General features: G+C 52.0%; 8 protein-coding genes and 1 non-coding gene across 9 annotated transcripts; 4 read left to right on the top strand and 5 right to left on the bottom strand.

Annotated features, from left to right (window-relative positions):
- The first annotated feature begins 260 nt into the window (after positions 1-260).
- On the top strand, positions 261-341 carry BDQ94DRAFT_t151. Its single transcript has one exon. It is a non-coding gene; the product is annotated as a tRNA-Ser (tRNA).
- Positions 342-5,851: 5,510 nt separating this feature from the next.
- Positions 5,852-6,748, bottom strand: BDQ94DRAFT_170375 (oxidoreductase, short-chain dehydrogenase/reductase family; the record flags this gene model as incomplete). Its single annotated transcript, XM_026771477.1, has 2 exons — positions 5,852-6,578; positions 6,633-6,748. 2 exons carry the CDS (start codon positions 6,746-6,748, stop codon positions 5,852-5,854), a joined length of 843 nt encoding a protein of 280 aa, XP_026626235.1.
- A 723-nt stretch (positions 6,749-7,471) lies between these two features.
- On the top strand, positions 7,472-8,249 carry BDQ94DRAFT_178742 (superoxide dismutase; the record flags this gene model as incomplete). The annotated part of the gene is made up of 3 exons (XM_026773187.1): positions 7,472-7,516; positions 7,574-8,047; positions 8,116-8,249. The coding sequence occupies 3 exons, from the start codon at positions 7,472-7,474 to the stop codon at positions 8,227-8,229; spliced, it is 633 nt and encodes a 210-aa protein (XP_026626234.1). The 3' UTR covers positions 8,230-8,249.
- A 1,225-nt stretch (positions 8,250-9,474) lies between these two features.
- Positions 9,475-11,401, bottom strand: BDQ94DRAFT_143806 (glycoside hydrolase family 47 protein). Its single transcript, XM_026766323.1, has 2 exons — positions 9,890-11,401; positions 9,475-9,837 (listed from the first exon to the last, which is right to left on the bottom strand). Exons 1-2 carry the CDS (start codon positions 11,168-11,170, stop codon positions 9,574-9,576), a joined length of 1,545 nt encoding a protein of 514 aa, XP_026626233.1. The 5' UTR covers positions 11,171-11,401; the 3' UTR covers positions 9,475-9,573.
- A 1,994-nt stretch (positions 11,402-13,395) lies between these two features.
- BDQ94DRAFT_143804 (histidine biosynthesis protein HIS4) lies at positions 13,396-16,308 on the top strand. The gene is made up of 3 exons (XM_026766322.1): positions 13,396-14,392; positions 14,441-15,997; positions 16,054-16,308. Exons 1-3 carry the CDS (start codon positions 13,549-13,551, stop codon positions 16,251-16,253), a joined length of 2,601 nt encoding a protein of 866 aa, XP_026626232.1. The 5' UTR covers positions 13,396-13,548; the 3' UTR covers positions 16,254-16,308.
- Positions 16,309-16,341: 33 nt separating this feature from the next.
- On the bottom strand, positions 16,342-17,577 carry BDQ94DRAFT_33814 (rRNA-processing protein UTP11). Its single transcript, XM_026775521.1, has 2 exons — positions 17,327-17,577; positions 16,342-17,246 (listed from the first exon to the last, which is right to left on the bottom strand). The coding sequence occupies exons 1-2, from the start codon at positions 17,420-17,422 to the stop codon at positions 16,449-16,451; spliced, it is 894 nt and encodes a 297-aa protein (XP_026626231.1). The 5' UTR covers positions 17,423-17,577; the 3' UTR covers positions 16,342-16,448.
- A 34-nt stretch (positions 17,578-17,611) lies between these two features.
- Positions 17,612-18,651, top strand: BDQ94DRAFT_143802 (uncharacterized protein). Its single transcript, XM_026766321.1, has 2 exons — positions 17,612-18,033; positions 18,123-18,651. Exons 1-2 carry the CDS (start codon positions 17,883-17,885, stop codon positions 18,383-18,385), a joined length of 414 nt encoding a protein of 137 aa, XP_026626230.1. The 5' UTR covers positions 17,612-17,882; the 3' UTR covers positions 18,386-18,651.
- A 132-nt stretch (positions 18,652-18,783) lies between these two features.
- Positions 18,784-19,728, bottom strand: BDQ94DRAFT_170369 (putative transcription initiation factor TFIID, 31kD subunit; the record flags this gene model as incomplete). Its single annotated transcript, XM_026771476.1, has 1 exon — positions 18,784-19,728. The coding sequence occupies one exon, from the start codon at positions 19,726-19,728 to the stop codon at positions 18,784-18,786; it is 945 nt and encodes a 314-aa protein (XP_026626229.1).
- A 295-nt stretch (positions 19,729-20,023) lies between these two features.
- Positions 20,024-23,108, bottom strand: BDQ94DRAFT_143799 (putative lipin Smp2). Its single transcript, XM_026766320.1, has 5 exons — positions 22,669-23,108; positions 22,541-22,611; positions 22,191-22,482; positions 21,244-22,135; positions 20,024-21,196 (listed from the first exon to the last, which is right to left on the bottom strand). The coding sequence occupies exons 1-5, from the start codon at positions 22,775-22,777 to the stop codon at positions 20,299-20,301; spliced, it is 2,262 nt and encodes a 753-aa protein (XP_026626228.1). The 5' UTR covers positions 22,778-23,108; the 3' UTR covers positions 20,024-20,298.
- Positions 23,109-23,406: the final 298 nt, after the last annotated feature.

Raw genomic sequence — 23,406 nt, 5'->3', positions numbered from 1 at the left:
GAATCAGAAACCCGTAGGATTTTACATCCGTAGTGGACTATCGCCGTCACACCACGACAGACGCCCAGTGTATGAGATATTCCTTTGTTATGTCAATGTCTAATAAACTTGTTTGGTGAAATATAAACCGATATTTGTCATCATGGCTGAGATATATTACTTTGGAATAATTGTCGTTTGTATGGTACTATATAGGTGGCTGAGCCGGGCAGGGAGTAAGTACATAATAGAAGCAAACCCATAATATGGATTATGTAATAGTCAGTGTGGCCGAGTGGTTAAGGCGTCAGATTCGAAATCTGATACGTTCGCGTGCACAGGTTCGAATCCTGTCGCTGACGATTTTCAATTAGTTTTTCGACTCTCTTTTTCTTTTTTTCATCCTTATATCGATTTCCAAGTCATTGGTTTAGAATGATCGTAGAGGTGCGCTGAAGCGATATGAATAATCAATAGCTTAGTATACCATGGTTATTGAGATAATGATAGGAATGGATTAAGAAATAAGTGAAGCGGTAACTAGCTAATAAGGTCTACTTCATATGAATTGATGTAGCGAGGGTTTGGTGCTGCGAGTGTGCAGCAGCGAAGAGAACATGTAAGATAGAGCAGCGATAGCAGAGGCATATGGAAGCACCTCACGTTCACGAATGCAAGTACTTGTTTCCCACCACCTCGCCGTCAGGCGTAACCTCAGAAGTCCGATCTTGCCTCACTGACTCACCTCCACCAGCGCGGAAACACAGTAGTGTTGTCACTGCTGTCGTCTTAACCTTCCGAACCATCAGGATTGTTGTAGTGAAAACCCTTTCCCCTTCGTGCACTCCTGGGCGCCGTCATTTTCGGGTCCCGCGCCGGACTCAGACGTGCTCTTGTTACCACCGGGTATTATCTGAGGTTCCAAGGCGTCGATGAGTGATAGGCGAATAGCAGCGTCTCATCGATAATCACCTCCACGGTTTCAGAAACATGCGCTGTATTGAGTGGAGTGGAATCTTATCGTCAAATGCGCATCCTTTCATGTGTAAGACAGTCTTACTTTATGTCTTCATGGGCAAAAGAAGACTTACCATACATCAGACCCGCCGCACTGGTGACTATAATACCCACATAGGATGGGCCAACAAAGCCATGAACAATGTGTTACCAGCGACTGTGAGGCCTCATCTGGTCCGCAGCTTGCAATTGAGCAGAACTCACCGCTGATCATGCTGACACGGCAAAGACTGATAGAGTGTTAATATTCGACTGAGAAGACCTCTTCAGAGCTTTGTAATACTGACATTCCTGCCTCAACCTGTCGTAGTTAATCCTAACTCCCGCGAGCAAAACTTTCGTCAGGGTCTTTATGCTTTTTCCACACAGTTGGTCTGTCTCAGCAGGCTCCTCGAGTCGTTCAACATCCAAAAGCGGATGCCTACACTCGACATGGTTCTGAGGCTGACTGAAATTTGCCTGTTCCTTCAGATAAGAAGAGCACCAGTACTTTTTTGAAGAACTGTAGTGAATGAAGACTTGTTATTGGCCCTTGGAACCGAACATAAAGCAAAGCAGCTGCTCTCGCGATTCTAGAAGATCTCGAGAGAGATGTACAGTTGAGGGCCACATTCGCCGCCATAGACCCATGACGCCTGGTCGTAAAGGGCTATCTTTTCTAGGCAGTCAACCTCAAATCAGGTTTTGCTTGGCCCGAACCGTATGAAGTGCCCACTTGCAGAGTAAGTTGGGTAGAACCACCTGCCAAAGAAAGAGTTCAACACTGGCTCTTCGGTGGAATGGCACGCGACTGCTCAAAAGTAGACCCCGTCGGATTACGACAGACTCTCGCATTATGGTCTGTCATACATAGAGAGGAAATCATCAGTGGAACTATAATCTCTCAGCAGCTTCCAACAGGATTATTTTTCTCAGGTGCACGTGAATAGTACTGTTCTGACGCCGCAATCAGATGTGGACAATAAATTGGGCTCCGGGATTTGCAATCCAGCATTTGTTATGAAAACGCGAGGGTTTGTGCGCATCTTTCAAGCATCTCTCGTACCCACTTCTGCCCCTGCTGCCCTCAACAGCTGCATTCCTCGTGTCGACATGTTCTTTAGCCGTCTGTGTCATCACGAGAAATGACGGAGAATGGTCGCTCCAGCTTCCACGCCACAAAGATGTGGCAGGTGCGGCTATCTCCCACTGGCTTGCAGACTACCACAGCTGGAGAAAGAGAGTGACCAAGGGAAGCTGACTTGGTGTGGTTGTCTTTGACTGAGAACTCGTCCAAGTGTCGTATGAGCCCCCTATAGACATGAAGGCTATTTGTAGCTTCAATAACTTAGCCGGCGTGCGTGAATTGATTCCTAAAACCGTTAGTACAGCCCTGAGTATACACTTAGAGGCACCTACACGAAATCGAGGCGGGCATCGGAAGGCCCAGAGTAGCAATTTCCCTCGCCCTGCGTGATGATTTATCCTTCCCATTTCTGGGAACCAAGTAGGCCTGGAAAGAAGATGCTGGGTCACTGCCAGGATATTAGCAGGAGAAAGCTGATGTTGGTGACTCAGGGATCAGCTGTTGGTCGATCAACGGTTTGCAATATTGACCACATCGCATCGCTCGTTGTCGTCTGTTGTCAACTGAGCAACAAGGCCAAGCGTGGATGATTTGATTGTGGCTTTTTGTGTCCACGGTGCTTGCTCCACAGTCTTCGAACAGCTCAAACCCAAGAGATGGGCTTTGTTGCATCGAAGCCTACGTCTAGTAGTTCCTGACGCCTGGCTTTTCCATAACAGCCATTAACTAGGTGGATTGGTAAGTCCTTGGGAATTTCAGCTGTCGTGACGCCGTCCATGTGAGAAAAACCATCAATAGTACCTCCTCCGACTTTTCCAGAGACACGTCGCAAAGTGCTAGTTGATTGGCGAATCTTTCGAAATCATATACTGGTCCAAGCACTGTCTATGCCGAATTTGTCGCATAGTAACAGAGCTCAAGCAAGTCCAAGAAAAGCGATTCAAGGGCGCATAGGAACAACAGTAAGGAAGAGCTTAGTAAGGCCATGTCAAAAGGGATGCCGTTACCACATTATGCATCTTAAGCCAGCAACAATAGGGGAGCATCAGGTTTCAAGAGCCTGTGTCATTTTCAGAGGCCGGGCAACATCGTGACCGCCGGGGAACTCGCAGAGTCGTTGGCCCGAGGTATCATGCCATAGTTATTGTCGATGAAGCGCCTCGACTCGGAGATTGGATGCAATGGGGATTTATCAGGTTCTTCGGTGTCATATGCGGCCACGGTCTCGCCCAACGAGAGTGCGACTGGACAACCGTTGCGGTCTTTTCGCTTGAATCAGTTGTATTCCCAGAACAGCAAGAGCACAAACTCGCAGCTGTTTTTTTTCCATAATGCCGCACATGGTTTAGATCAGTAGGATACGTAGGCATGGCTGCCAAAGTGCGGGAAGCTAAAGTAATAAAGAACGAGGCATGAGGAGGGAAGAGAAGAAGAAAATTATATGGCCCTATCTCCAACCGGAATACAACGTCTATTTTCCTCTATTCTCCCTCACAACCATTAACATCCAAATGTGCAAGGTGTTAGGAAGCCCTTGTGACGTCAACATGTTCAAGATGTGGCATATCGTTGGATATGAGTGTCTATGGGCGGTCAGTCGCAACGAATCACACACTTGGCAGACAGGGAGGTAGACTGACTGTGGGAAACATGGCAAACCCAGCATCCTTGCCTGGCCTATAAGACAACTACTTCTTCAAATGCAGATGACAGAACGCAACTTCGACGGTACTTTGCCCCCATCGTAGTAGGCCTGCGGGAAAGCAAAGTGGTTGCCTGTATCATCATCTCTGGAGCTACCGGTTCTCTATAGTTATGTCCTCCCTATGTTGGTATCTGTTTAGTATATCGCAGCCCCAACGGCAATAGTCGCTCCGGTTTTGTTCGGTATCGTTCCAGGAAGTGATTCGAGATCACGCAGCAAGGACCCACAGACCCTCAGCTTCGTCTTCGGTCGCAGGTGGTTCCAGAGCGATAGTTTTCAATGAGTCGAAACGCTCACACAGAGACACCGGCGGGATTAACAAGCGGAGATAATACGCCAGAGGGGAGCCCTCATAGTGTAGATAGCAGTACTCCTGGTTCCGTCCAAGATCTCCACATGCATTCAAGAATGTCGGGCTCTGCGGTCTCATACAGATTTTCTCACGGTCATGTTCTAGCCTTACGGCTGCACCAGTCTTCTACGTTGCGGATTGAAGTGCCGCGATGCGTCCTTTCATTGCTCCTTCCCTGATCCAGCAGCTATAGAGGCGACAGTTGTGGCCGATGGCAAATTCCCGTGCCGCCTGAAGATTCTTGTGTCACACCAAAGTTTACTCCGACTGCTCCTCTGCTTTACAGAGACATATTGTTGCGGCTCTTGGGATTGTACTCAAATGGGACGGTGTGCAATTCGCGATACGATTGTCATCTGGATGATACGATCAATAATGGCTCGTTAGAATCCGGGTGAGAAACGAAAGAGGTGGAGGGGAACGGACTGGATCAATGTGCACCCATAACCTCTTCGGGCTTGATCTTGCCTATCACCTGACGCCAAAACGTTGAAAAGTCCTCTGAGTTTTTGATGACCCTGAGAAACGCATCTTTGCAAAGATGAGTCCCTCCGGGGTACAGCTCGCTCAGCTATGGGCAGACCTGGTCGATAGATACGTCTTCAAAGACTGAGGTGAACCACGCCATGTCTTCTGCTGACTTGATAGCATTTATCCTGAGACTAAGCACATTTGTGTAGTTTCCGGCGGTTTGATTTGCTGTACTTTGGACCCTCGAAACTGAAGATTGGGCGACGAGAAGCTTCGTCCTGATACGTAGGACAATGGAACCAAAGAAGAACATCAAACAAAGACCTCGTCGGCGTATATCTTGTCATCATACCAACAAGTATTTTCCGAGAGAACCGGCACCCCCGGGTGGACGGGACAGTGAAAACGAAGTCATGACTAAAACGACGAACTGTACACGACCAGCCGCGCCCGTACAGCAAGCAGCCCTATGGTGCTAGGAATGAATGCTGTCCCAGCTCTCGAAACGGGAGAGGCTCCCTGCTGCTTTAAAAAATTGTAGGACTTGCAACTTGGAGCTTATGGCAGGCATGGTAGGCGAGCTTCATATCCAGGGTAAGGTGCTGGCTCGGGGTAGATAGGTCGTCAATTCCATAGTCGGTTTCGATGGTAATCATGCGTGCCATAATGTGATAAAGGCAACGGGCATGAGTACCCAGATTTCTGTAGGTCGGTGTCCGAAGCTCAACTGCGCCCTGAGATGGTCGACTTGACGCTCTCTCCAAATAGGAAGTTGAGAACTCAGAAAGGCTCGAGGTTTATCGAGCAGTCACTTTATGTCTGCTGGAAATAAATGACGGACGATGTCGACGGGGACAACGAGTCTGGGTGGCAAGTTCACATGAGAATTGAAAGGACTGTTGTATATACTACTAGTAGTAAAGTGTGGATAAATTAAAGAGAGACTATTGCTGGTCAAGCGTATATATAAGTTGCCACAGAAGGAAAGAAAAGGTGATGCGGATGATGGATTAGAGGGAGGACGCTCCTGGTATATATAGGTGTTTGTAGGTGAAGAATCACGCAGCTCGAGAAGACTTCAGATGACTGCTTCTTTTTCTCTGGTAGTACAGGGTACCATTCCTTTCTGCCACTAGCAGAAGCAGTGGTCCAGATGACGGTCTGATGCGACACCCGTTTGCGATAGAGACTCCTCTATCCAACTTCGATGATCAGGCCATTCTTACATCTCGGCTACTGTATACTCCAATCCGATCATCTATTACAATCGTGCCAGATGATTACCCCCGTCGATGGGAATCACCGCTCCATTCATGTGGCTTGCTGCCCGACTGGCCAGAAACACCACCAAGCCCGCAATATCCTCCTTTCTGCCCAGCCTTCCGTTTGGCGACCTCCGTTCTAGATCTTCCAGTCCTCCCTTGATCTTGATCAGCCCATTCGCCATCTTGGACGGGAAGAACCCTGGCGCAATGGCATTACACAGGATGTGTCGGGGGCCCAAATCGACCGCCAAGTTCCGGACGAGATGCATCACAGCTGCCTTGGAGGCAGAGTAACTGAAGGTCGCACTGGGGCCTAGACTGCCCAGTGTAATGCCTGCAGTTGAGCCTGTCACGATAACGCGCGATGGATCATCTTTGGTGGCCCGTGCCGTCAGCAGGGGGGTGAATTTTTGGATGGTGTAGAAGACGCTCTTCACATTCAGGTCCATGACCTTGCTGAACTTGTCCTCTGGGTAGGTATCAAATCCCTGGCCCCATGTTGCACCAGCGTTGGCGAAGAGGATGTCGAGATGGGAGGTGGTCTTGGAGACCTCTGCGACGAGCCGGTCTAGCTCCTCCATATTAGAGTTGTCGGCGGGGACGGCGATGGCGGTGGCGTGCGGGGGTTTGTTGGGGATAGCATTTAGGGCCGCAACGGCTTCGGCGCAGGCAGACGCCTTGCGCGAAGTGATGTAGACCTTGGAACAGCCCGATTGGAGGAGACTAGACTAACTGGTGAGATCCTGGTTCATTCTGGAGCGATTGCTTCTGTCCTACCCACTGGCGGTGTGCAGACCCAGACCGCGAGAGCCCCCGGTGACGAGGGCAACTTTTCCCTCCAGGGAGAAGATGGTGGGGAAGTTGTCCAGCTGGACTTGTTCTGAGGCAGACATTATGGATGAATTACGGTGGATGTGAGAGTTATGACGAGGGCAAAGTGGGACGAGGATACAGAAGATATGTATTGACTCTAATTAGCTCTGCTTGTTGGTTGCCGACCAGCATCCGAGGCTGTTACATCTCAACCCCGCACGGTATGTGACAGTTGTCAACTACGCATAACTTACCACCTTACTCCTTGTAGATAGTTATCTAGCTACTCCTGGTTAGTCTGTAATTGAGGGAAGTATGAATGATGGGAAGATGCTGATTGGTCAGTGCAGATACACTCCATCCATAAGTACTGCTATCACTAAGTACTGACTACCCAGATGGATGGAAGTGAAGGCCGGCCTCCAGTCCTGTTACTCAGAGACTTCCCTCAGAGTCATACACTACGAAGTGCCCAGCGAAGATCTCCCAAATCGGGAGGATCTCTCTGTGAGATCATACAATGAAGTCCACACTCTCTGCTCACGACCAATGACGGGTTATCGAAATTTGCTCAATCGTGCGCAGCAAGGTCCCCATCTGGACATCCCCACCCCATGGATTGGTGGGAGAAGAGTACCTTGTAGGATGGCAATGCCTCACGATGTCGTGATAGCTGAATTACCCCTCTTCTATCCTTATTTCTTGTTTCATCTATCTGCCTTCTTCTCTTTCCTTTATCCAACATCACCACCATCTCAACCTATCCAACAGCTACACACTACCACTCAACCAAACCACCCAACATGACTTCCAAATACACCCTCCCAGATCTACCCTACGACTACGATGTAAGTCACACCCCCTTCCTCCCCACCCCCCATTAACCCCAATCTCATCAATAACAGGCCCTCGAACCCATCATCTCCAAACAAATCATGGAACTCCACCACAAGAAGCACCATCAGACCTACGTGAACAACCTAAATGCCGCCCTCGCCTCTCAAGCCTCCGCTCTCGACAGCAACGACATCACCCAGCTCATCAGCATCCAGCAGAAACTCAAGTTCAACGGCGGCGGCCACATCAACCATTCTCTGTTCTGGAAGAACTTGGCTCGCTACGACTCCCCGGCCACTAACCTGGAGAGATCTGCCCCGAGCCTCAAAGACGCCATCGAGAAGCAGTGGGGATCAGTCAAGAACTTCACGGATGCGTTTGAGGCGGTGCTGCTGGGCATCCAAGGCAGTGGATGGGGCTGGCTGGTGAGTTCGGGTAAGAAGGGATTCCTTGAGATTGTCACCACGAAGGATCAGGATCCAGTGACGGGACCGATTCCGGTGTTCGGAGTGGATATGTGGGAACATGCTTATTATCTGCAGGTGAGTATCCCCTCCTTCCAGATGGCTTTGGTTGAGTAATGCTAACGATGATGGTGATGATGATGTAGTACCTAAACAACAAAGCCTCCTACGTGCAGAACATCTGGAAGGTGATTAGCTGGGAAGAAGCGGAGCATCGGTATCTGAATGGTACGAAGGAACTGGGTTCGTTGAAGTTGTAGTTGGTCTCGATCTAATGTACCTATCAACAGACTGTCGATAGTAGCCATATACATGATTGATTGATTGATTGATTCATTTATTCCTTCCTTTGTATCCCTAACTCCATGATTACCAACCTTGAATATCATACAACAAATGCTATGCATGTACAATAAAATCAAAGAGATGAGATCAATCATACCCCACCACCCCCCTCCCCATATCCACGATCCCAGTCCCAATCCCATCCATCCCAACCCCAACCCTCACACACCTCCCCACAATCCCCCTCTCCGAAACCCCCAACTCCAACCTCTCCGGCAAAGCGACCTCAAACTCCCCATCTCCTTCTTGCATTTTCACCGGTAATCGGAAATAATGTAATGGGGGAGAGGTATTCTCCGCTGTAAGATCTCCGTATTTCCTAGACATCATTATATCATTAGTATCCCTTTCAACATATAGATAAATAAGAGAGTTAGTATAATAAACATACTCAATCCGCACATGCACTGCTGCACTCTCCTGGAAGGATCTGCGAGTGAGAGGGTCTGAGATGCGGAAGAGGGCTTTTGTTGTTGTTGTTGATGATGATGTATTCCATTCTGTCTGTGACCGTTGGTCTGAATCAGGGTGTGTTGTGTTTCTGAAGAAGAGGTTGTATGATGCATTCGACGTGGATGATGAGGAATCATTGGAGGATAATGATGATGATGATGATGATGAAGGCGAAGAGGGCGTCGATGATGCACTTGAAGATGCCGATGAAGAAGGAGAAGAAGAAGGGAAAATAACAGCGATGAGAGAGCCGGAGCTTGGACGGGAGGGACCGCACATTTTCAATGGCTGTTCTTTTTATGTTCTTTTGGTAAGTAGTTGTTGTTTGTTCACACTATATCGGGGGAAAGACTCTGTATAGTAATTTGAGGTATTGGTATGCGTGAGGAGAGAAGAGAAGAGATCAGAGAAAGAAGGATAAATGCTACAGGTTATTGAAGGCTGTAGGGGCTACAGCTGACTACTATGTCTATATTGCCCAGCCACCAAGGTACGTAAACACATACATAGCATGATATCGGCATGTTCCCCCAAGGTACCACTGAAAGCAAAGATGCTCAAATGTGCGCATCTCAGGGTGTGGGGCGCCACAGAACCATTTTGTATGGGGGTGGGGCGGTGGACCGCCTATCATCTTCTGAGGATCGACTGAATGGAACAAAGAATGGGAGGGAGTATGAGCGAGTTTGCGGGGGTTTCTTGTCTACGGTATATTTAGAACCGGGCAAAAACAGATCTGCAGAGTATTTAGGTGACTTGAGCTGTCCTCTATTGATACCAAAACCATCTCTAACAATGTCTACCATTTATGTACTAGTACTCACCCGTACTGGGTGTGCCTCGGTGTTGAACACAAATTGGTTCCCGCTGCCGGGCTGCACCTGCCAGGCTGCATCTTCCGCGAACGCCATGTACGAATACTTCATCACCTCGGCAAACAGGAAACTCTCCTGGTTGTCGTACCGGCTGCCGCCGTTGGCCGCGTTCACGTCAGTCAGACCTGAAAATCCAGAGTCGGTGCGGCAGTAGTCGTTGACTGCGCTGAATGCGCTCCAGATCCATTCCCGGTACTGATATGGTTGTTAGTTACTGTTGACCCAAAGGGGGAGAAGTCGAACTTACCGTTTCCTGCCCGGTAACTCTCCAGGCATAGTAGAAACTCTCAATCACTTCCGGGCGCAAAATGTACGCGCCACTAGTAATGTAGAATCCGGCTTTCTCGTAGAGCGACTGCTGGCTCGAGGGGATGTCGCTGGTATCCCAGCTGAACGACTCCGGGCCAATTCCCGTCAACGTCGAGTTGTATGTATCATGACACCCGCTCACTAGGTCCAGGCCGAAATTAATGAAGTCCGTCCGGTTCAGCACAGTGCCTCCCAACAGGAAGCTACCTCCGTCGAAGCAGGTCAGGTGCTGCGAGCTCAACCCCAAAGTTCCGTTGTTGTAGGAGGCCAGGAAGGTCAGGTCCGGGCGGGTCGAGGGGTGCGACGCCAGATGCTGCATGGTCGATTGCGCCGCGGCCACCCAGCGGTCTTTATAGAGACCGAACCGCTTGGGGTCGTATACGTACATTTTGATCAGGTACTCGTAGTAAGAGTCATCGCCGCCATTCCAGCTCACCTGCGCATCCGTGAACTGTCCATTACTGATGTTGATGTTGCTTCCTACCAAGCCCGGGAATGGCTCCGCAGACTTAGGCTGCGGGTTGAGGAGGTAAGACTCGGCCCTCTGGCTTAGGTCGGCATACGTGGTGTCACCCGTAAGGTCCGACAGGCGCGTCCATTCCAGCGCCAGTGTACCCGTCACGGCAAGACCATTGGTCTTGGCTCCATCATTCCCCCCTGAGGTAATGTTGAGATTGTTGTATGGAACCCCCGAGGGTGTATCGAAGGCGAATTTGAGAACGTCGCCGAGGTTCTTCGATTGGGTCAAGAGCACGTCGATTTTCGACGAGTCTTGCACCAGGTCGGACACGGGCCCCTTCAGCAGGTCATATCCGGACAGCATGCCACCCAGGTAGCGGATGGTGGTCTCGAAGAGGCTCACGGTGGTGTTTGTCTTGGAGTAGTCAATCTTGGCCACGTGGTCCAGGATCTGATTGACGATGGTAGCATTGCGCATAATCACTGCTGTAGAGAGTGCATCCACGGCAGAGGCGCCCCATCCATTCCGGGAGTCGCCATAGCCATTCGAGACGGGGTGCAGCTCGTCATGAGGGAAGGCGTATTGGAGGTAGCCATCCCAGGCGTGCGAGAAGGCAGCCTTGATGGCGTCTGCGCGCGATTGAGTGGTGTCGGAATTAGTGTGAAGCAAAGGCTGGGAAGAACCCAAGTGAGGATAAGCAGCAGAAGGACTGACGATGGCCAAGGCCGTCAGGGACAAGGAAAGCGAGCTGAGACGCATGGTTTGGCGAAATGAGTGACAACCGAGTGAGCAGACCCGAATAGAAAAACCAAGCTCGTCTTGCACAAACGACGGAAACAGGACGCAAGAATGAGAGCACGTCAAGGAGCGGACGGAATCGGGTATAAATAAGAAGATCTACCGGCTAAAGAATGCGGAGAAGCAGACGGGATCAGGCTGAGAAGGAGAGTTATGCTGCATCCAGTTTGGGGGAGACCCGCAGACTACTCGTTTAGTGCAGGATTGCATCGAGGACACACAGAACTGCTTTGCATACAATGACGGCACAGGGGAAGATGGAAGCGCCCTCCAGCACCCAACCTGGCCCTGGAGTTTCCCAAAGAGGCAAGGCAGCCAGCAGTCCCTGGTTCCTGGGCGGGATCAAGCCCCACTCCGCTAAGCTGCTTCAGGTCCACTCCCGCCGATCTGGGCCTCCGATTGGTGGCCAGCCATGCAAGGGTGGATTCCTCTGCTGGTCCCCGAGGGGTATTCCTGATGTGATCGGTACTTGTTCCTGGCTGGCCGTGCAGGTAGCCCAGCAGGTACTTCGCCCATACTTCATACCCATCAGATACCTCAGAGTGGGCGCTTAATTTAACTTGAGACTTGGCGAGGTGCCACAGTCACATCGCGATGGCCAGTACGGAGTACTATTTAGTCGATCATTCGGGCAGGTCAGTCCGCACAGCAGATGATGAGGATGGGCAGATGATCGTCTGGATATCCGAAGACCTCAGACCCAACTAGTGGAAAGTAGGTTTGAATCGGAAAAGCCTTAAGGTGATCGCTTGAATTAAGGGTCAGTAGCTCTGGGTCGTTCTCGATATGGTTAGATCGAGCCATACAGTATTTTGGTACTTGTCTCACACGAGCTGCATCAGATGCTTGCCTTGACAAGGTGTGCCTGGGGTTGGTCGTGAGCTCACAACCCCGAATACCTGGCTATATCCCCGCTTTCAGGTGTCAGGACCCTTCAAGATCAGGGTGTCCTCGGTTGTGTGGTTAGAGTTTACTACCTCAGGTCACCAGTCTACCTGCAGAAACATGGCATGTGCTTTGATGGTTGCAAGTGATTCACATGGACATTAACAACAGCATCTAGAATATGAGCCCTGCAGGATAGGTTGGGTCACCAGTTTCATCAAAATTTTTCTTGCTTGCTTGCATTTTGAAAGAATGAAATTCGTTCTCTCCCTGGAAAGGGATCAGTGAAGGGACCTTCACCCTTGGCCACTTCCCAGCAGGAGCTACGGCACTGCCTCAGAAGTTTCACCCAAAGTATACTTATCATACGTTGACTGAAGACATTAGCTTGCGCCTGGCTTCTCTTGATATAAGACCAGGAGAGACTGTGGTACTTGTTGATCATCAATGCTGTCTATACTATTGTCGCCAGGAGTATATCCGCGTACGGTGTGGCTATCAACACACGCTTCGCTGCCATGGAGAGTGACGGCCTAGACAATTGTCACACTGTCTTGCTGGACGGCTAAACAGTCAATATATGAGTATTGATGTTGGCTCTGGTGGCTGATTGTACCTCTCTTCATCCGAGAGTTATTGATCGACCTGCGGGATCTGCTCGAATTGAAGCGATGCACTGCAAAGAGGCACTGGAGTAGACTATTGGAATAGACTGTCAGATTATGATCAAGACAGTCTGCTTGCCCTGTGGTGAGTGTAGTTGAATTGTGGACATCTAGGAATCATCAATAGTGCGCCCGATCGGCACTGGGCCGACCGAATGCGGGATGAAGTGCCGTAAGTTATGCCAACATGTGGAGGTGACAGCACGATCGGAGGATAATTGCCCATTCCTTTGAAGCTGCATAGTATTTCCTCCGAGATCAATCGGCCCGTAGTTACCGGACTATTTTATGTATACTACTAACTATGAGGAATGACTCGAACCAACACCCTGGATTGAATCTGGTGGTGGAAATTGTCGGGATGTGCCAACCCCGCCAACAGGATCAGTAGGAATCTCTCCCACTTTCACTGCGGAAGGATTAAAGCAACAAGCTTCAGGAACATGGCCAGAAGCGACTACTGCCCAACGGAATCAACTCTGTGCGACCGTCAGCCATGGATGAAGGCATCCCAACGCTGTCAATCCAATCAACGACAGTGAATTTGTGGCGGGCGGTGAAGCCCTCTCCGATGGCGGGGCAAAGAACAGGAAGAAAATTGCAGGCGGAATCTTTCTTTATCTTCGCCCCGATCCGCCCCGGACGGACTGACTCACTTTCTCTCGCTCGTCTCTCGCGTCTTTCACCCCAGTGTCCAACTGTTGTCTTTTCTCCCCATCTTGGGGATCTTAATTCTGATTCTCTCCCCCTAAATCTCCCCCCTAGACAATTGCCCTCCAGTCATCCATCATGGCCACCCCCCTCCTCGTCTCGTACGACCCCGCTTCCCCCTCCTCCGGCCTTTCCCTCAAGCAGATCGCCTACTTCGGCCGCGTCCTCGTCAAGGTTTCCAGCCTTGCTCAAGCCGAGGATTTCCTCAAGCGCAACTTCCGCCTCCTTGATGTCTATGTTGACGCTACTGCCATTACCTCCACTGGAGACCTCGTCGATATCCTCAATGCCGGCGCTGCCAAGATCTTCATCTCCCTTACCCAATTGACGGCTCTGTCCCAAGAACAGTCCGTCCCGTCATCACGTCTCGTTGTCTATGCCGCCGAGAGCCAGGTGGATGCTTTCAAGACCTGGGTTGGCGAGTCCACCGAACACAAGGATGCTGGCTTGTCGACCGACTCGTCTGCCGTCAAGGCCATCGCTGAGAAGCTTGGCATGAACTTGGAAGCCCAGAACTTGTACCGCACATACACTAGCACCCCCACGGAGGAGACGCTTAAGGACACCCTGGCCCAAGGTGGTGTCAGCGTTGTGTCTGCCGATGCATTGACCTTTGAGCACAAGGAACCCAACGGCAAGATCGTCGCCGCCTCTCTTATCGCCGCTCGTGCTGTCGCAGACCAGAGCAACGGTCTCTACGCCACCACAGTGACTGATGAGCGTGGAACATGTCTGGGACTGGTGTGGAGCAACGACGAGAGCATTGCCGAGGCCCTCCGTACTGGCACCGGTGTGTACCAGAGCCGGAAGCGTGGTCTTTGGTACAAGGGTCAGTCGAGCGGAGACGTGCAGGAGCTGATCCGCGTCGGCTTTGACTGCGACAGCGATTGCTTGGTCTTTGTTGTTAACCAGATCGGCAGAGGTAAGTCTATACCAATCCAATTCGCCAACAATCACTAACCTCCAAAAGGTTTCTGTCACCTTGGAACCGCCAGCTGCTTCGGCCCCTACAACGGTCTCGCCCGTCTTCAGAAGACCCTGCAAGCCCGCAAGGCCGATGCGCCCGCCGGATCCTACACTGCCCGCCTTTTCAACGAACCCAAGCTTACCCAGGCCAAGATCATGGAGGAGGCTGATGAGCTGTGCCGCGCCAACACCAAGGAAGAGATTGCCTTTGAGGCTGCGGATCTGCTCTACTTCGCTCTGACTCGCTGCGTTGCGGCCGGTGTCAGTCTCGAGGATGTGGAGAGAAACCTGGATCTCAAGAGTCTGAAGGTGAAGAGAAGAAAGGGCGATGCCAAGGGCCCCTGGGCCGAGAAGGCTGGCCTGGCCGAATCGAAGCCCGCTGCAGAGCCCGCTAAGCCTGCCGAGCCCGCTCCCAAGGTCGACGAGCCCATGCAGATGACCCGTGTTGTTACCGCTTCGACCCCCGAAAATGTCGTCCAGGACTACCTCAAGCGTCCCTCTCAGAAGTCCAACGATGCTATCGTCGCTCTCGTTCGCCCCATCATCGACGACGTCCGCAAGAACGGTGACGCCGGCGTGCTCAAGTACACCCACAAGTTCGAAAAGGCCACTTCTTTGACCTCTCCGGTGCTCAGCGCTCCCTTCCCGCCTGAGCTGATGAAGCTGTCCCCCGAGACGCAAGAGGCCATTGATATCAGTATCTCCAACATTGCCAAGTTCCACAGCGCCCAGAAGGACAGCAACGAGGGCTTGAAGGTGGAGACCATGCCGGGCGTGGTCTGCTCTCGTTTCTCTCGCCCCATTGAGCGCGTCGGTCTCTACATCCCCGGTGGTACTGCCGTTCTGCCGTCGACTGCCATGATGCTGGGTGTTCCCGCCATGGTGGCTGGCTGCAAGAAGCTTGTCTTCGCTTCTCCTCCTCGCGCGGATGGCAGCATCTCGCCTGAGATTGTCTATGTTGCGCACAAGGTCGGCGCTGAAAGCATCGTGCTTGCCGGTGGTGCTCAGGCAGTCGCTGCTATGGCGTACGGCACGGAGAGCGTCAGCAAGGTGGACAAGATCCTGGGTCCTGGCAACCAGTTCGTCACTGCCGCCAAGATGTTGGTCGCCAACGACACCTCCGCCGGTGTCAGCATTGACATGCCCGCTGGACCCAGTGAAGTGCTGGTGATTGCGGACAAGGACGCCAACCCTGCGTTCGTTGCTTCTGATTTGCTGAGTCAGGCCGAGCACGGCGTGGACTCGCAGGTCATTCTCATTGCCATTGACTTGAACGAGGAGCAGCTTCAGGCCATCGAGAAGGAGGTTGACGTCCAGGCCAAGGCTCTGCCCCGTGTGGACATCGTCAAGGGCTCTCTGGCGCACTCGGTCACTTTCGTTGTGCGCGATCTCGAGGAGGCCATGGCTCTCAGCAACGACTACGCTCCGGAGCACTTGATCCTGCAGATCCAGAACGCCGAGGTGGCAGTTGAGCAGGTGCAGAACGCGGGTAGTGTGTTCATCGGCCAGTGGACCCCGGAGAGTGTGGGCGATTACTCTGCCGGTGTCAACCACTCTTTGCGTAAGTCTTCCCAAATCTTCCCAACCCAAAATCGTGAATCAGGCTAACAGTCACAGCAACCTACGGATACGCCAAGCAGTACTCCGGAGTGAACCTGGGATCCTTCCTCAAGCACATCACCAGCTCGAACCTCACGGCAGACGGTCTGCTAGGCCTGTCTCGCACGGTGGAGCAGCTGGCAGCAGTGGAGGGACTGGATGCGCACAAGCGGGCCGTGAGCATCCGCGTGGCACACATGAAGAAGCAGCAGGCATGATTTGTATCAGCGGTTTACGATTCGACGCATGTAATATGAGCATAGCAATAAAAGGTCTTGATGATCACTGTACATTAATGGTATCTCGAACGCCTCTAGTAGACACTGAACTTTTCCCACCACCGATGCAACGCAGAATCATAATCATGCCGATAGCAGGTAGACAATAAACAAACCAAACGAAGGAGGAATAAATCACTTCTTCCGCTCACGGATCTTCCACTTGACACCATTCTTATTCGTGCCACCCACCACATTATCCATCCGACCACGCTGCCAATCCAGCTCGCGCTCCGCGGCCGTGATCTCCTTGTACTGCTTCTGCAGCGCCTTGAGCTTGTTCATCCGCGCCTCTGCCGCACGCTTCTTCATTTTGCGAGCCCGACGAGCCTCCACAAGCGCCTGTCTCTCCGCCTCCAACTGCTTCCTCGACTTTTTCATCACCTGCTTTCCGAACGAATCATCCTCTTCCTCATCATCATCCTCATCTTCTTCTTCCTCACGTAACTTCTTCTTCTTCAACACCCTCTGCTCCTTCCGATCATCCGCAAACACCAATTTCCTGCTCTTCTTATTCTTCTTCTGATCCACCTCATCATCCCCGAAATCGAAATCAAAGTCCATATCATCGTCATCCATCACGTCCTCCTCTTTCTTCTTATCTTCCCCAGCATCCCCATCTAAAATCTCCTTCATCCCATCCTGCAACCGCACCTCCTCCTCCAACTTCTCCATCTGTCGTCGGATCCGCTCCCCAACTGTCCGCAAGTACCCCGCATCCTGTGTCTTGAGCAACTTGATGGCGTCGTGGCTGAGACCGCGCGCGGCAGCCGAGTCGCGGTTTCCCGCAGCGCCGTGTTTGCCTTGTCGAGCGGACGAACTCGACATCATTCCGAAGGCGAATTCATCGGGGTTGCGGTCGCGGACTTTTTCTTGGAGGCGCTTAATTTTCTCTTTCTTCGTGTTGTAGTCTTTCGCGCGGAGGGAGTAATCCTAAGATTTTATTTCTATTAGTACTGCAGGATACTTCGACAATGGGGGGCTATGGCAAGGAAGTGAAGGTATGTATGTACCTTGTGCTTTTCGAGAATACCCCATTTCTCACGGCCTTCGAGCTGACCACGCTCGCGGTGGTTGCGCCGCTGAACGGCGTTGCGCATGGAGGACATGACGGATACCGTTTTCCTCCTTGGGAGTATAGTTCGTGGAAGGAGTGAGTGCTTGGTTGATTGTTAGTGGAGGATAGGATAGATAGAAAGTAATGAAAAGTCGGAGTCGGAGGACACTAAACCCAAACGGGTAGTTGCCGACCAACCCGTCCGACTTCTTCTCCGCTGGATTCTATTCTAGCTGTGCTAGACACGCATGATCATTGGTGTTGATTTCTGACATCTTTTGAAGGCAATTAATGCAATTGGTGTATATGTTGGTGATGAATTGATACCCTGTCAGATCTCTGAATTGATACCACGACAACGACAATTCCTCGCATACGAACACTACGCTACACCACACCACTACATCTCATATACACGACACATCGACACCACCTCTACCTCTAGTTCTCCTCTCCAAAGACATACATACGCCACACGAACAGTCACCAATCCTTCAGAATCAACCTCCAAAATGTCCTCCACAACCCCTCAGACCGACTCTACCACACCCAAACCAAAATACAACCTCCGCAACCCCCTCCCCCTCTCCGCCGCCCAAGAAGCAGAAGTAAAGCAACTCTACTACAAGCGCGTGCGATCTCTCTGTGCGCCTGAAATCAAGGGTACGCCTCTCCTAGATTCTAATTCCAGTTTCTTCACCTCCATTCAAAGAGAATGCTTGGCAATGCAGCTAACTCTGGGGCCTTTGTAGCATTCGCCGAATGCGCCGTCAACCGCACAATAACAGCAACATGGGTATGTCGGGAACAACGACTGGCGATGAACGCGTGCATGGTGGCGCATGCGAAGCCGGAGGAAGAGGACCGGGCGAGAGAGGAGTGGTTTGCGACGCATGAGGAGCGGAGGAAAGCCAAAGAGGAGGAGCTTGCGAAGGTGGAGAAGAGGAGGGAGGAGGTGATTCGCATGATGAGGGAGGACCAAGCGAGGCAGGCTGCTGCTGCTGAGAAGAAATAGAGGGAGTTGGGTGGGTGTATGATGTGTTGTGTATGATGTGTTGGGGGTGGGGTTGTGTGTGGTGTGTGGGTTGGCGTATATAGGTATCCTCCTCTTTTTTTACCTCTTGTCTTACTGCTGGTTCCGGCGTTCTGTTTGGCATTTACAGATATGGTGTGTATTCATTGTTACTTGTATAGTAAGTAGTAGCTGGTGGTGATGTGTTGGATGGAGCATCGATAGATGGATGGATGATATGGAAAAGGAAAAGGAAAAGGAAAAGAAAGAAAGAATAGATGAATGAATCTCCCGTCCTCCTGTCCATGTACTAAGTAGGTAGTTGTAGTAGTGACTAGTTATCCTGCGCCCTAACGCCTCTATGCAGATACACTCTTCCTCTTCCAACTCTCCACTGGTATCTAGACATCCGTCATATCCTTATCCCCATCCCCATCCCCTCCATCCCCATCACCCTCCCCCATCGCCGTATCCTCCCCAAACACATCCTCCATCTTCCCATCCTCCTCCTCCTCATCCGCGCCCTCCTCACCCTCTTCGACCTTCGTCCCACCACCAGCACCAGCACCCATCCCATTCTCCCTCCCAGCACCACCAGCAGTATCATCCCCCTCGACCTCCTCCTCCCCCTCACTTTCCCACTCCTCCTTCATATTCCACCCAGTACCCGTCAAACAGAACCTCTCCGGCGGCAACCTCATCCCACCCATAACAATACTCTGATTTGCGGCCGCCGTCTTCGCCATCCCCTGACTATCAAACCCGCGACTAGCCCCGGGCAGCGCCACGCGATTCCTCTCCGCGGCCACATCCATCAGGAACTCCTTCGGCAAGCCTGCCTGGAACTGATAGTGCAGTCGGGACGCAATAGCCAGCCGCAGCGCCGGTAACGACACAGTATTGATTTCGGACGCGCCGGCGCGGGATCCCCCACCCGTCGAAGACTCAGGACCACCGGCGTAGCCTTCTGTCGCGAGGTGCACTGCGTCCTGCAGCACTGAGGACGTGTAGCGGTAGGCGAAGTCGAGGAGTTGGAGTGGAACGCGCTCTTGGTACGCTGTTACCCCCAACGAGGAGAGGAGCATGTGGATGAGGCGGACATCGCGCGGACGCCGCGATTTGCCGCTGTCTTTGAGGGAGGTGGAGGGGATCTGGGTCGGTTGGGTGCTGGCGGCGGGTGCGGTGGTGGTGGTGCTGGGGTTGTTGGTTGTGGTTGTGGTTGGTGGTGCGGCGGGGGCGGTAGTAGCGGTGGTGTTTTGGGATGCGGTGGGTTGGGTGCTTGAGGGTTCGGCGGGGGGTGTGATGGGTTGGGTGGTGGGAGGTTGCGCGTGATTTGGTGAGGCCATTCTGAATAGTATTGAGGTGGTGATAGAGTGAGGTAGTAGTCGTTGACGGGATAGTAGGTGTAGCGACGCGCTTGGGAGGCTGGTCAATTGGTGGGCGCTGGCATCGCCTGCTGATCAGGATGGATTTCGAAGTATCCGACGCAGGTGTAGATCAGTCGATGCACGAGTGTAGATGGATGCTGGGGTTGATGAAGCTGGAGATGAAATGCCGATGAAGGCAAAGCGAGAGTCGGTCGGCCAGGCAAGTCCGCGCTAGACCGCCTTCGGCAGGCGATTGATTCCCAGCATTTGGGACCTTCAAGGTACGCGATGTTGCAGCAGAAGCATCAACCAAAAATTAAGAAAGAAAAAGGGTAATTGTAGTGATGCAACAATTCTATACTGTGCAACTCAGCGTCTCAACTATCATACATTATGTGCCACCCAACAAAAGTAACAATATGGCTATGCGACCGGTGCAAACGCCCATCATGCAAATCTATAACACAAACACCTCATCCATGCAATAAATGTCAAGTCCCTGGCCTGTGAGTTGGCCGCCGTAATGCAGTTGATGCATCTTTGCTGCCCTCAACGTTTGGGAGAGCCAGGGTTGGATTGGCTTGGACGAGGAGGATCCAACTCCTCTTCCGAGGCGACCTCATCTTCGTCCTCGATGTCTTCATCGGCAGCATGGAGATTGAGACTGTCCATCAGTTCAGATCCATCGACCGAGTCCTGCGAGATGTAGCTCGCCCCGAGCTCTTCTCCAGCCTCATCCTCATCGACATCACTTGCTTCCTCGTCACTCAGCTCCCCGTCGTACTCCTCGTCTTCCTCCTCCTCATCTTCGTCCTCCTCTTGGTCACCTTCTTCTGCTTCGCTGTCTGTGCAGGAAAAGTCCTCCAGATCCGGAGGAGGCTCTCTCCAATAGGTGAAGTCGGTGTATTCTTCGCCACCAGCCTGGACCAGTAGACTCACCGGCGGGAAGAAATGGTCCAGCAGCTCCGTCATCGAAACGTAACTGCTCTTGTACTTGTTTAGGCTAAGAAGGTCCAGGACGACCTCGGCGTTCGAATTGATCGTGAAGATCCTGGTGGACGGGATGTTCACCGACCGGTAACTCAGCGCATCGGTGAGACGGTTGCCGAACCCGGCGTAGAAGGGATTCTCTTTCCCATTGAACAAATTCAAGATATCCCGTAGACATGCCATCTTGAACACCTCAGGCTTCCTCAGGTAGATTTCTCGTCGGAGTGCTGCCATGGTTCGATCAGGACTCATGATGACCGGCCCCTTGGGCAGTCGCCAGCCGTCCTGATTAACTCCGTACAAGTAAGCCCGCGTCGTATCTGCCTGGCCAACGGATCGACTTGTAAGGTACATGATGTTATACCCGTTGTTGACAATGTCAGTATACAATTTGGCTACTCCAGCATGAGTCCAGTCACGCCCAATCATGTTTAACACATGGCCAAGAGCATCAGACCTACAATCCATTAGCGACTTCCGACGTCCCAGATCAAGAACACTTACTTGGTGATGGTTCCGTCAATATCGGAGATTACAATAGGAATATTTCCATTCCATAGATACATCGTCGCCGTGCAAGTAGCCCGGTTGACGCTGAACGACATGCTGTTCGCACCAGGCTTCAAGTTCAGGGCCTTCAGCTGATTACTCGTGAGACGGAGGGTCTTTGCATAGTTTCGAGTTGGCTCTTGGGCTTCTGGCGTTGGTGACTGCGGTGGGGTAGGAAAGCCGGGTTGGACATCAGACTGGGTGCGGTAGTGCCGGCTGGGTAGCGGCTTGTCCTGCAAAGACTTGTCACTGTCGCTGTGGTACCCCGGGTCGGAGATGGCATGCTCGCTCATGGCGGAGCCCGGTCGCATCGCATTGAACGTAGCTCGGCGATTGGCAGCCTCCTTTGCTTCCTCGCTACTGTAGATCCACAGGTTCCCATGTTCGTCGGCCCCGATGAGAGCCCCGATGTCATAGGGGCCCTCCAACTCCTCGGCAAGGATCTTCCGTGCAAGAACTTCCGCTCGCAGAGCATCCTCTTCGCTGCTCTTGTAACCAGTCATGTCGAGCATGAGGTCTCCCGTTTCGGTAACGTGAGACGGAATATTCGATCCGGAGAGTTTTTTCGAAAGCGAGACGGCGCGAGACATCGCCTCTTCGGGAGTTAATGGCGGAGGGCTTCTCGAACGACCATCCTGGCCCATATCATCGCTCGCGGCGCTGGCGCCAGAGGACTGCATTCCGTATACTTGGTCCGCTACGCTAACACTGTTGGAGCGGCTCTTGGTCAACAACACTGTATCCGTAGCCGTCCGGTCAATTTTGCTGGGTGCATCGCCGAACGAGCCATGCCGGGACCTGCCCAAGCTGGAGTCATCCGGCGACCGTGAAAGAGGAGTAAGGGTACCTGTCGCAGATGAATGTCAATAACTCGATAAGTGTAGGTCTGCATTAGAACCCACCTAAATCGCTCGATGCCCGCATACTCCGCGACAGCACAGGAAGGGCTGTTGAGGATTTCCCATCCAAATTGCCATTAGATGATCGATCGAGGTCCAGGTAATCGGGTTCCTGGAGCGATGGAGGAAGATTCTCCTCACTGCGCATCTTGGGACTGCTGCTTGGAGAAACCAGGGGCGAAGTCTGCAGCGAGGCGGGGATCTCGTCTGTTGTCTCAAAGACAAAGAAAGCCTCCCCACCTTCACCCAGCTTCATCGCATAGTCTTGCTTTACACCATTTACGGAAAATTCCACCTTAAAGGCGCCTTTAGTTATGTGGGGTCGCTGTCAGGATCGATGCGGGAGACGGTACCTTCTTCTCGTACGGGCGGAGCAAGGAGAATTTGCCGAATCGAACGTGGAAAGGTGAACAAGCCAGAGTTCCTATACCGGATATTAGTCCTTCTTTTGACGATAAATTGAAAGAAGCAGACCACGAACCATCCTCTTGTTCAATCACAATCACATCGATTGCCCCGCTCAAGGTGGCTGGATTGATGGAGTTCCACGTCTTGGAGACGGAACCGCTGATACTTCGGACGTACTGCATCCTGCGAGAGTAACAGGGAAAGTCCCTGGAGAATATTGTAACAATTCCCAAGCGACAAAGGCGAAGCACAAAACAAAGAACACAGCAGATAGAGAGGGGGGTCGGAGGTCAGACGGCGGAGGTGCAGGAATTGCCGCCTACATACGGCCCATGTGACAATGCCCGATAGACATGCGCCGGAGTGGAATCACTAACGAGAGACGGTCACTTGCAAAGCGAATGAGCTGGCATGCAAGCATTTGACCACGATCGAAAACAAGCGAGTGGAACCTGCAGCACCAGCAGGGCGTACAGACAACAAAGTGAGACAGATAGGACAGCGAAATGGGAGAAGAGCAGCAAATGGCGATTCTATTATTGTTGGGACCTGCGAGAAGGCTCAACAGCCCAACCGCTCGTCTGTCTCTCCCCGGCCGGGCGGTCCGTCATGTGCTCCAGGCTGCCTCTTCCCTGCCTTCCTCGGCTTGGAGCGGGCACTAGGCCGCTTCCGGCTGGCGCAGGCTATTTTTTGAGAAATCTCCCAATGTAGTTTAGTCCAGAGCATCCCATGATCTGCACCAGTTGACTCAGGGCTGAGTCAGCGTAGGTGTCCCAGTCAGGTGACTCTGTCCCACTCTCTCGCTCGGCAG

Source organism: Aspergillus welwitschiae, assembly GCF_003344945.1.
Source record: "Aspergillus welwitschiae strain CBS 139.54b unplaced genomic scaffold BDQ94scaffold_16, whole genome shotgun sequence".
Lineage (NCBI taxonomy): Eukaryota > Fungi > Ascomycota > Eurotiomycetes > Eurotiales > Aspergillaceae > Aspergillus > Aspergillus welwitschiae.
The sequence above is the reverse complement of the archived record's forward strand: the minus strand, read 5'-3'. Positions and strand labels throughout refer to the sequence as shown.

Bases quoted from the DNA above. Each gene is read 5' to 3' on its own strand.
- BDQ94DRAFT_143806 (XM_026766323.1), bottom strand. From the start codon at position 11,170: ATGCGTCTCAGCTCGCTTTCCTTGTCCCTGACGGCCTTGGCCATCGTC. The intron at 9,838-9,889 runs GTAAGTTCGACT...CAACCATATCAG, and splicing joins GAGTTACCGGGCAGGAAACG to TACCGGGAATGGATCTGGAG.
- BDQ94DRAFT_143804 (XM_026766322.1), top strand. From the start codon at position 13,549: ATGGCCACCCCCCTCCTCGTCTCGTACGACCCCGCTTCCCCCTCCTCC. The intron at 14,393-14,440 runs GTAAGTCTATAC...AACCTCCAAAAG, and splicing joins TGTTAACCAGATCGGCAGAG to GTTTCTGTCACCTTGGAACC. The intron at 15,998-16,053 runs GTAAGTCTTCCC...TAACAGTCACAG, and splicing joins CGGTGTCAACCACTCTTTGC to CAACCTACGGATACGCCAAG.
- BDQ94DRAFT_33814 (XM_026775521.1), bottom strand. From the start codon at position 17,422: ATGTCCTCCATGCGCAACGCCGTTCAGCGGCGCAACCACCGCGAGCGT. The intron at 17,247-17,326 runs GTACATACATAC...ATAAAATCTTAG, and splicing joins GTATTCTCGAAAAGCACAAG to GATTACTCCCTCCGCGCGAA.
- BDQ94DRAFT_143802 (XM_026766321.1), top strand. From the start codon at position 17,883: ATGTCCTCCACAACCCCTCAGACCGACTCTACCACACCCAAACCAAAA. The intron at 18,034-18,122 runs GTACGCCTCTCC...GGGCCTTTGTAG, and splicing joins CTGTGCGCCTGAAATCAAGG to CATTCGCCGAATGCGCCGTC.
- BDQ94DRAFT_143799 (XM_026766320.1), bottom strand. From the start codon at position 22,777: ATGCAGTACGTCCGAAGTATCAGCGGTTCCGTCTCCAAGACGTGGAAC. The intron at 22,612-22,668 runs GTTCGTGGTCTG...TATCCGGTATAG, and splicing joins TGTGATTGAACAAGAGGATG to GAACTCTGGCTTGTTCACCT. The intron at 22,136-22,190 runs GTGGGTTCTAAT...CATCTGCGACAG, and splicing joins GCGGGCATCGAGCGATTTAG to GTACCCTTACTCCTCTTTCA.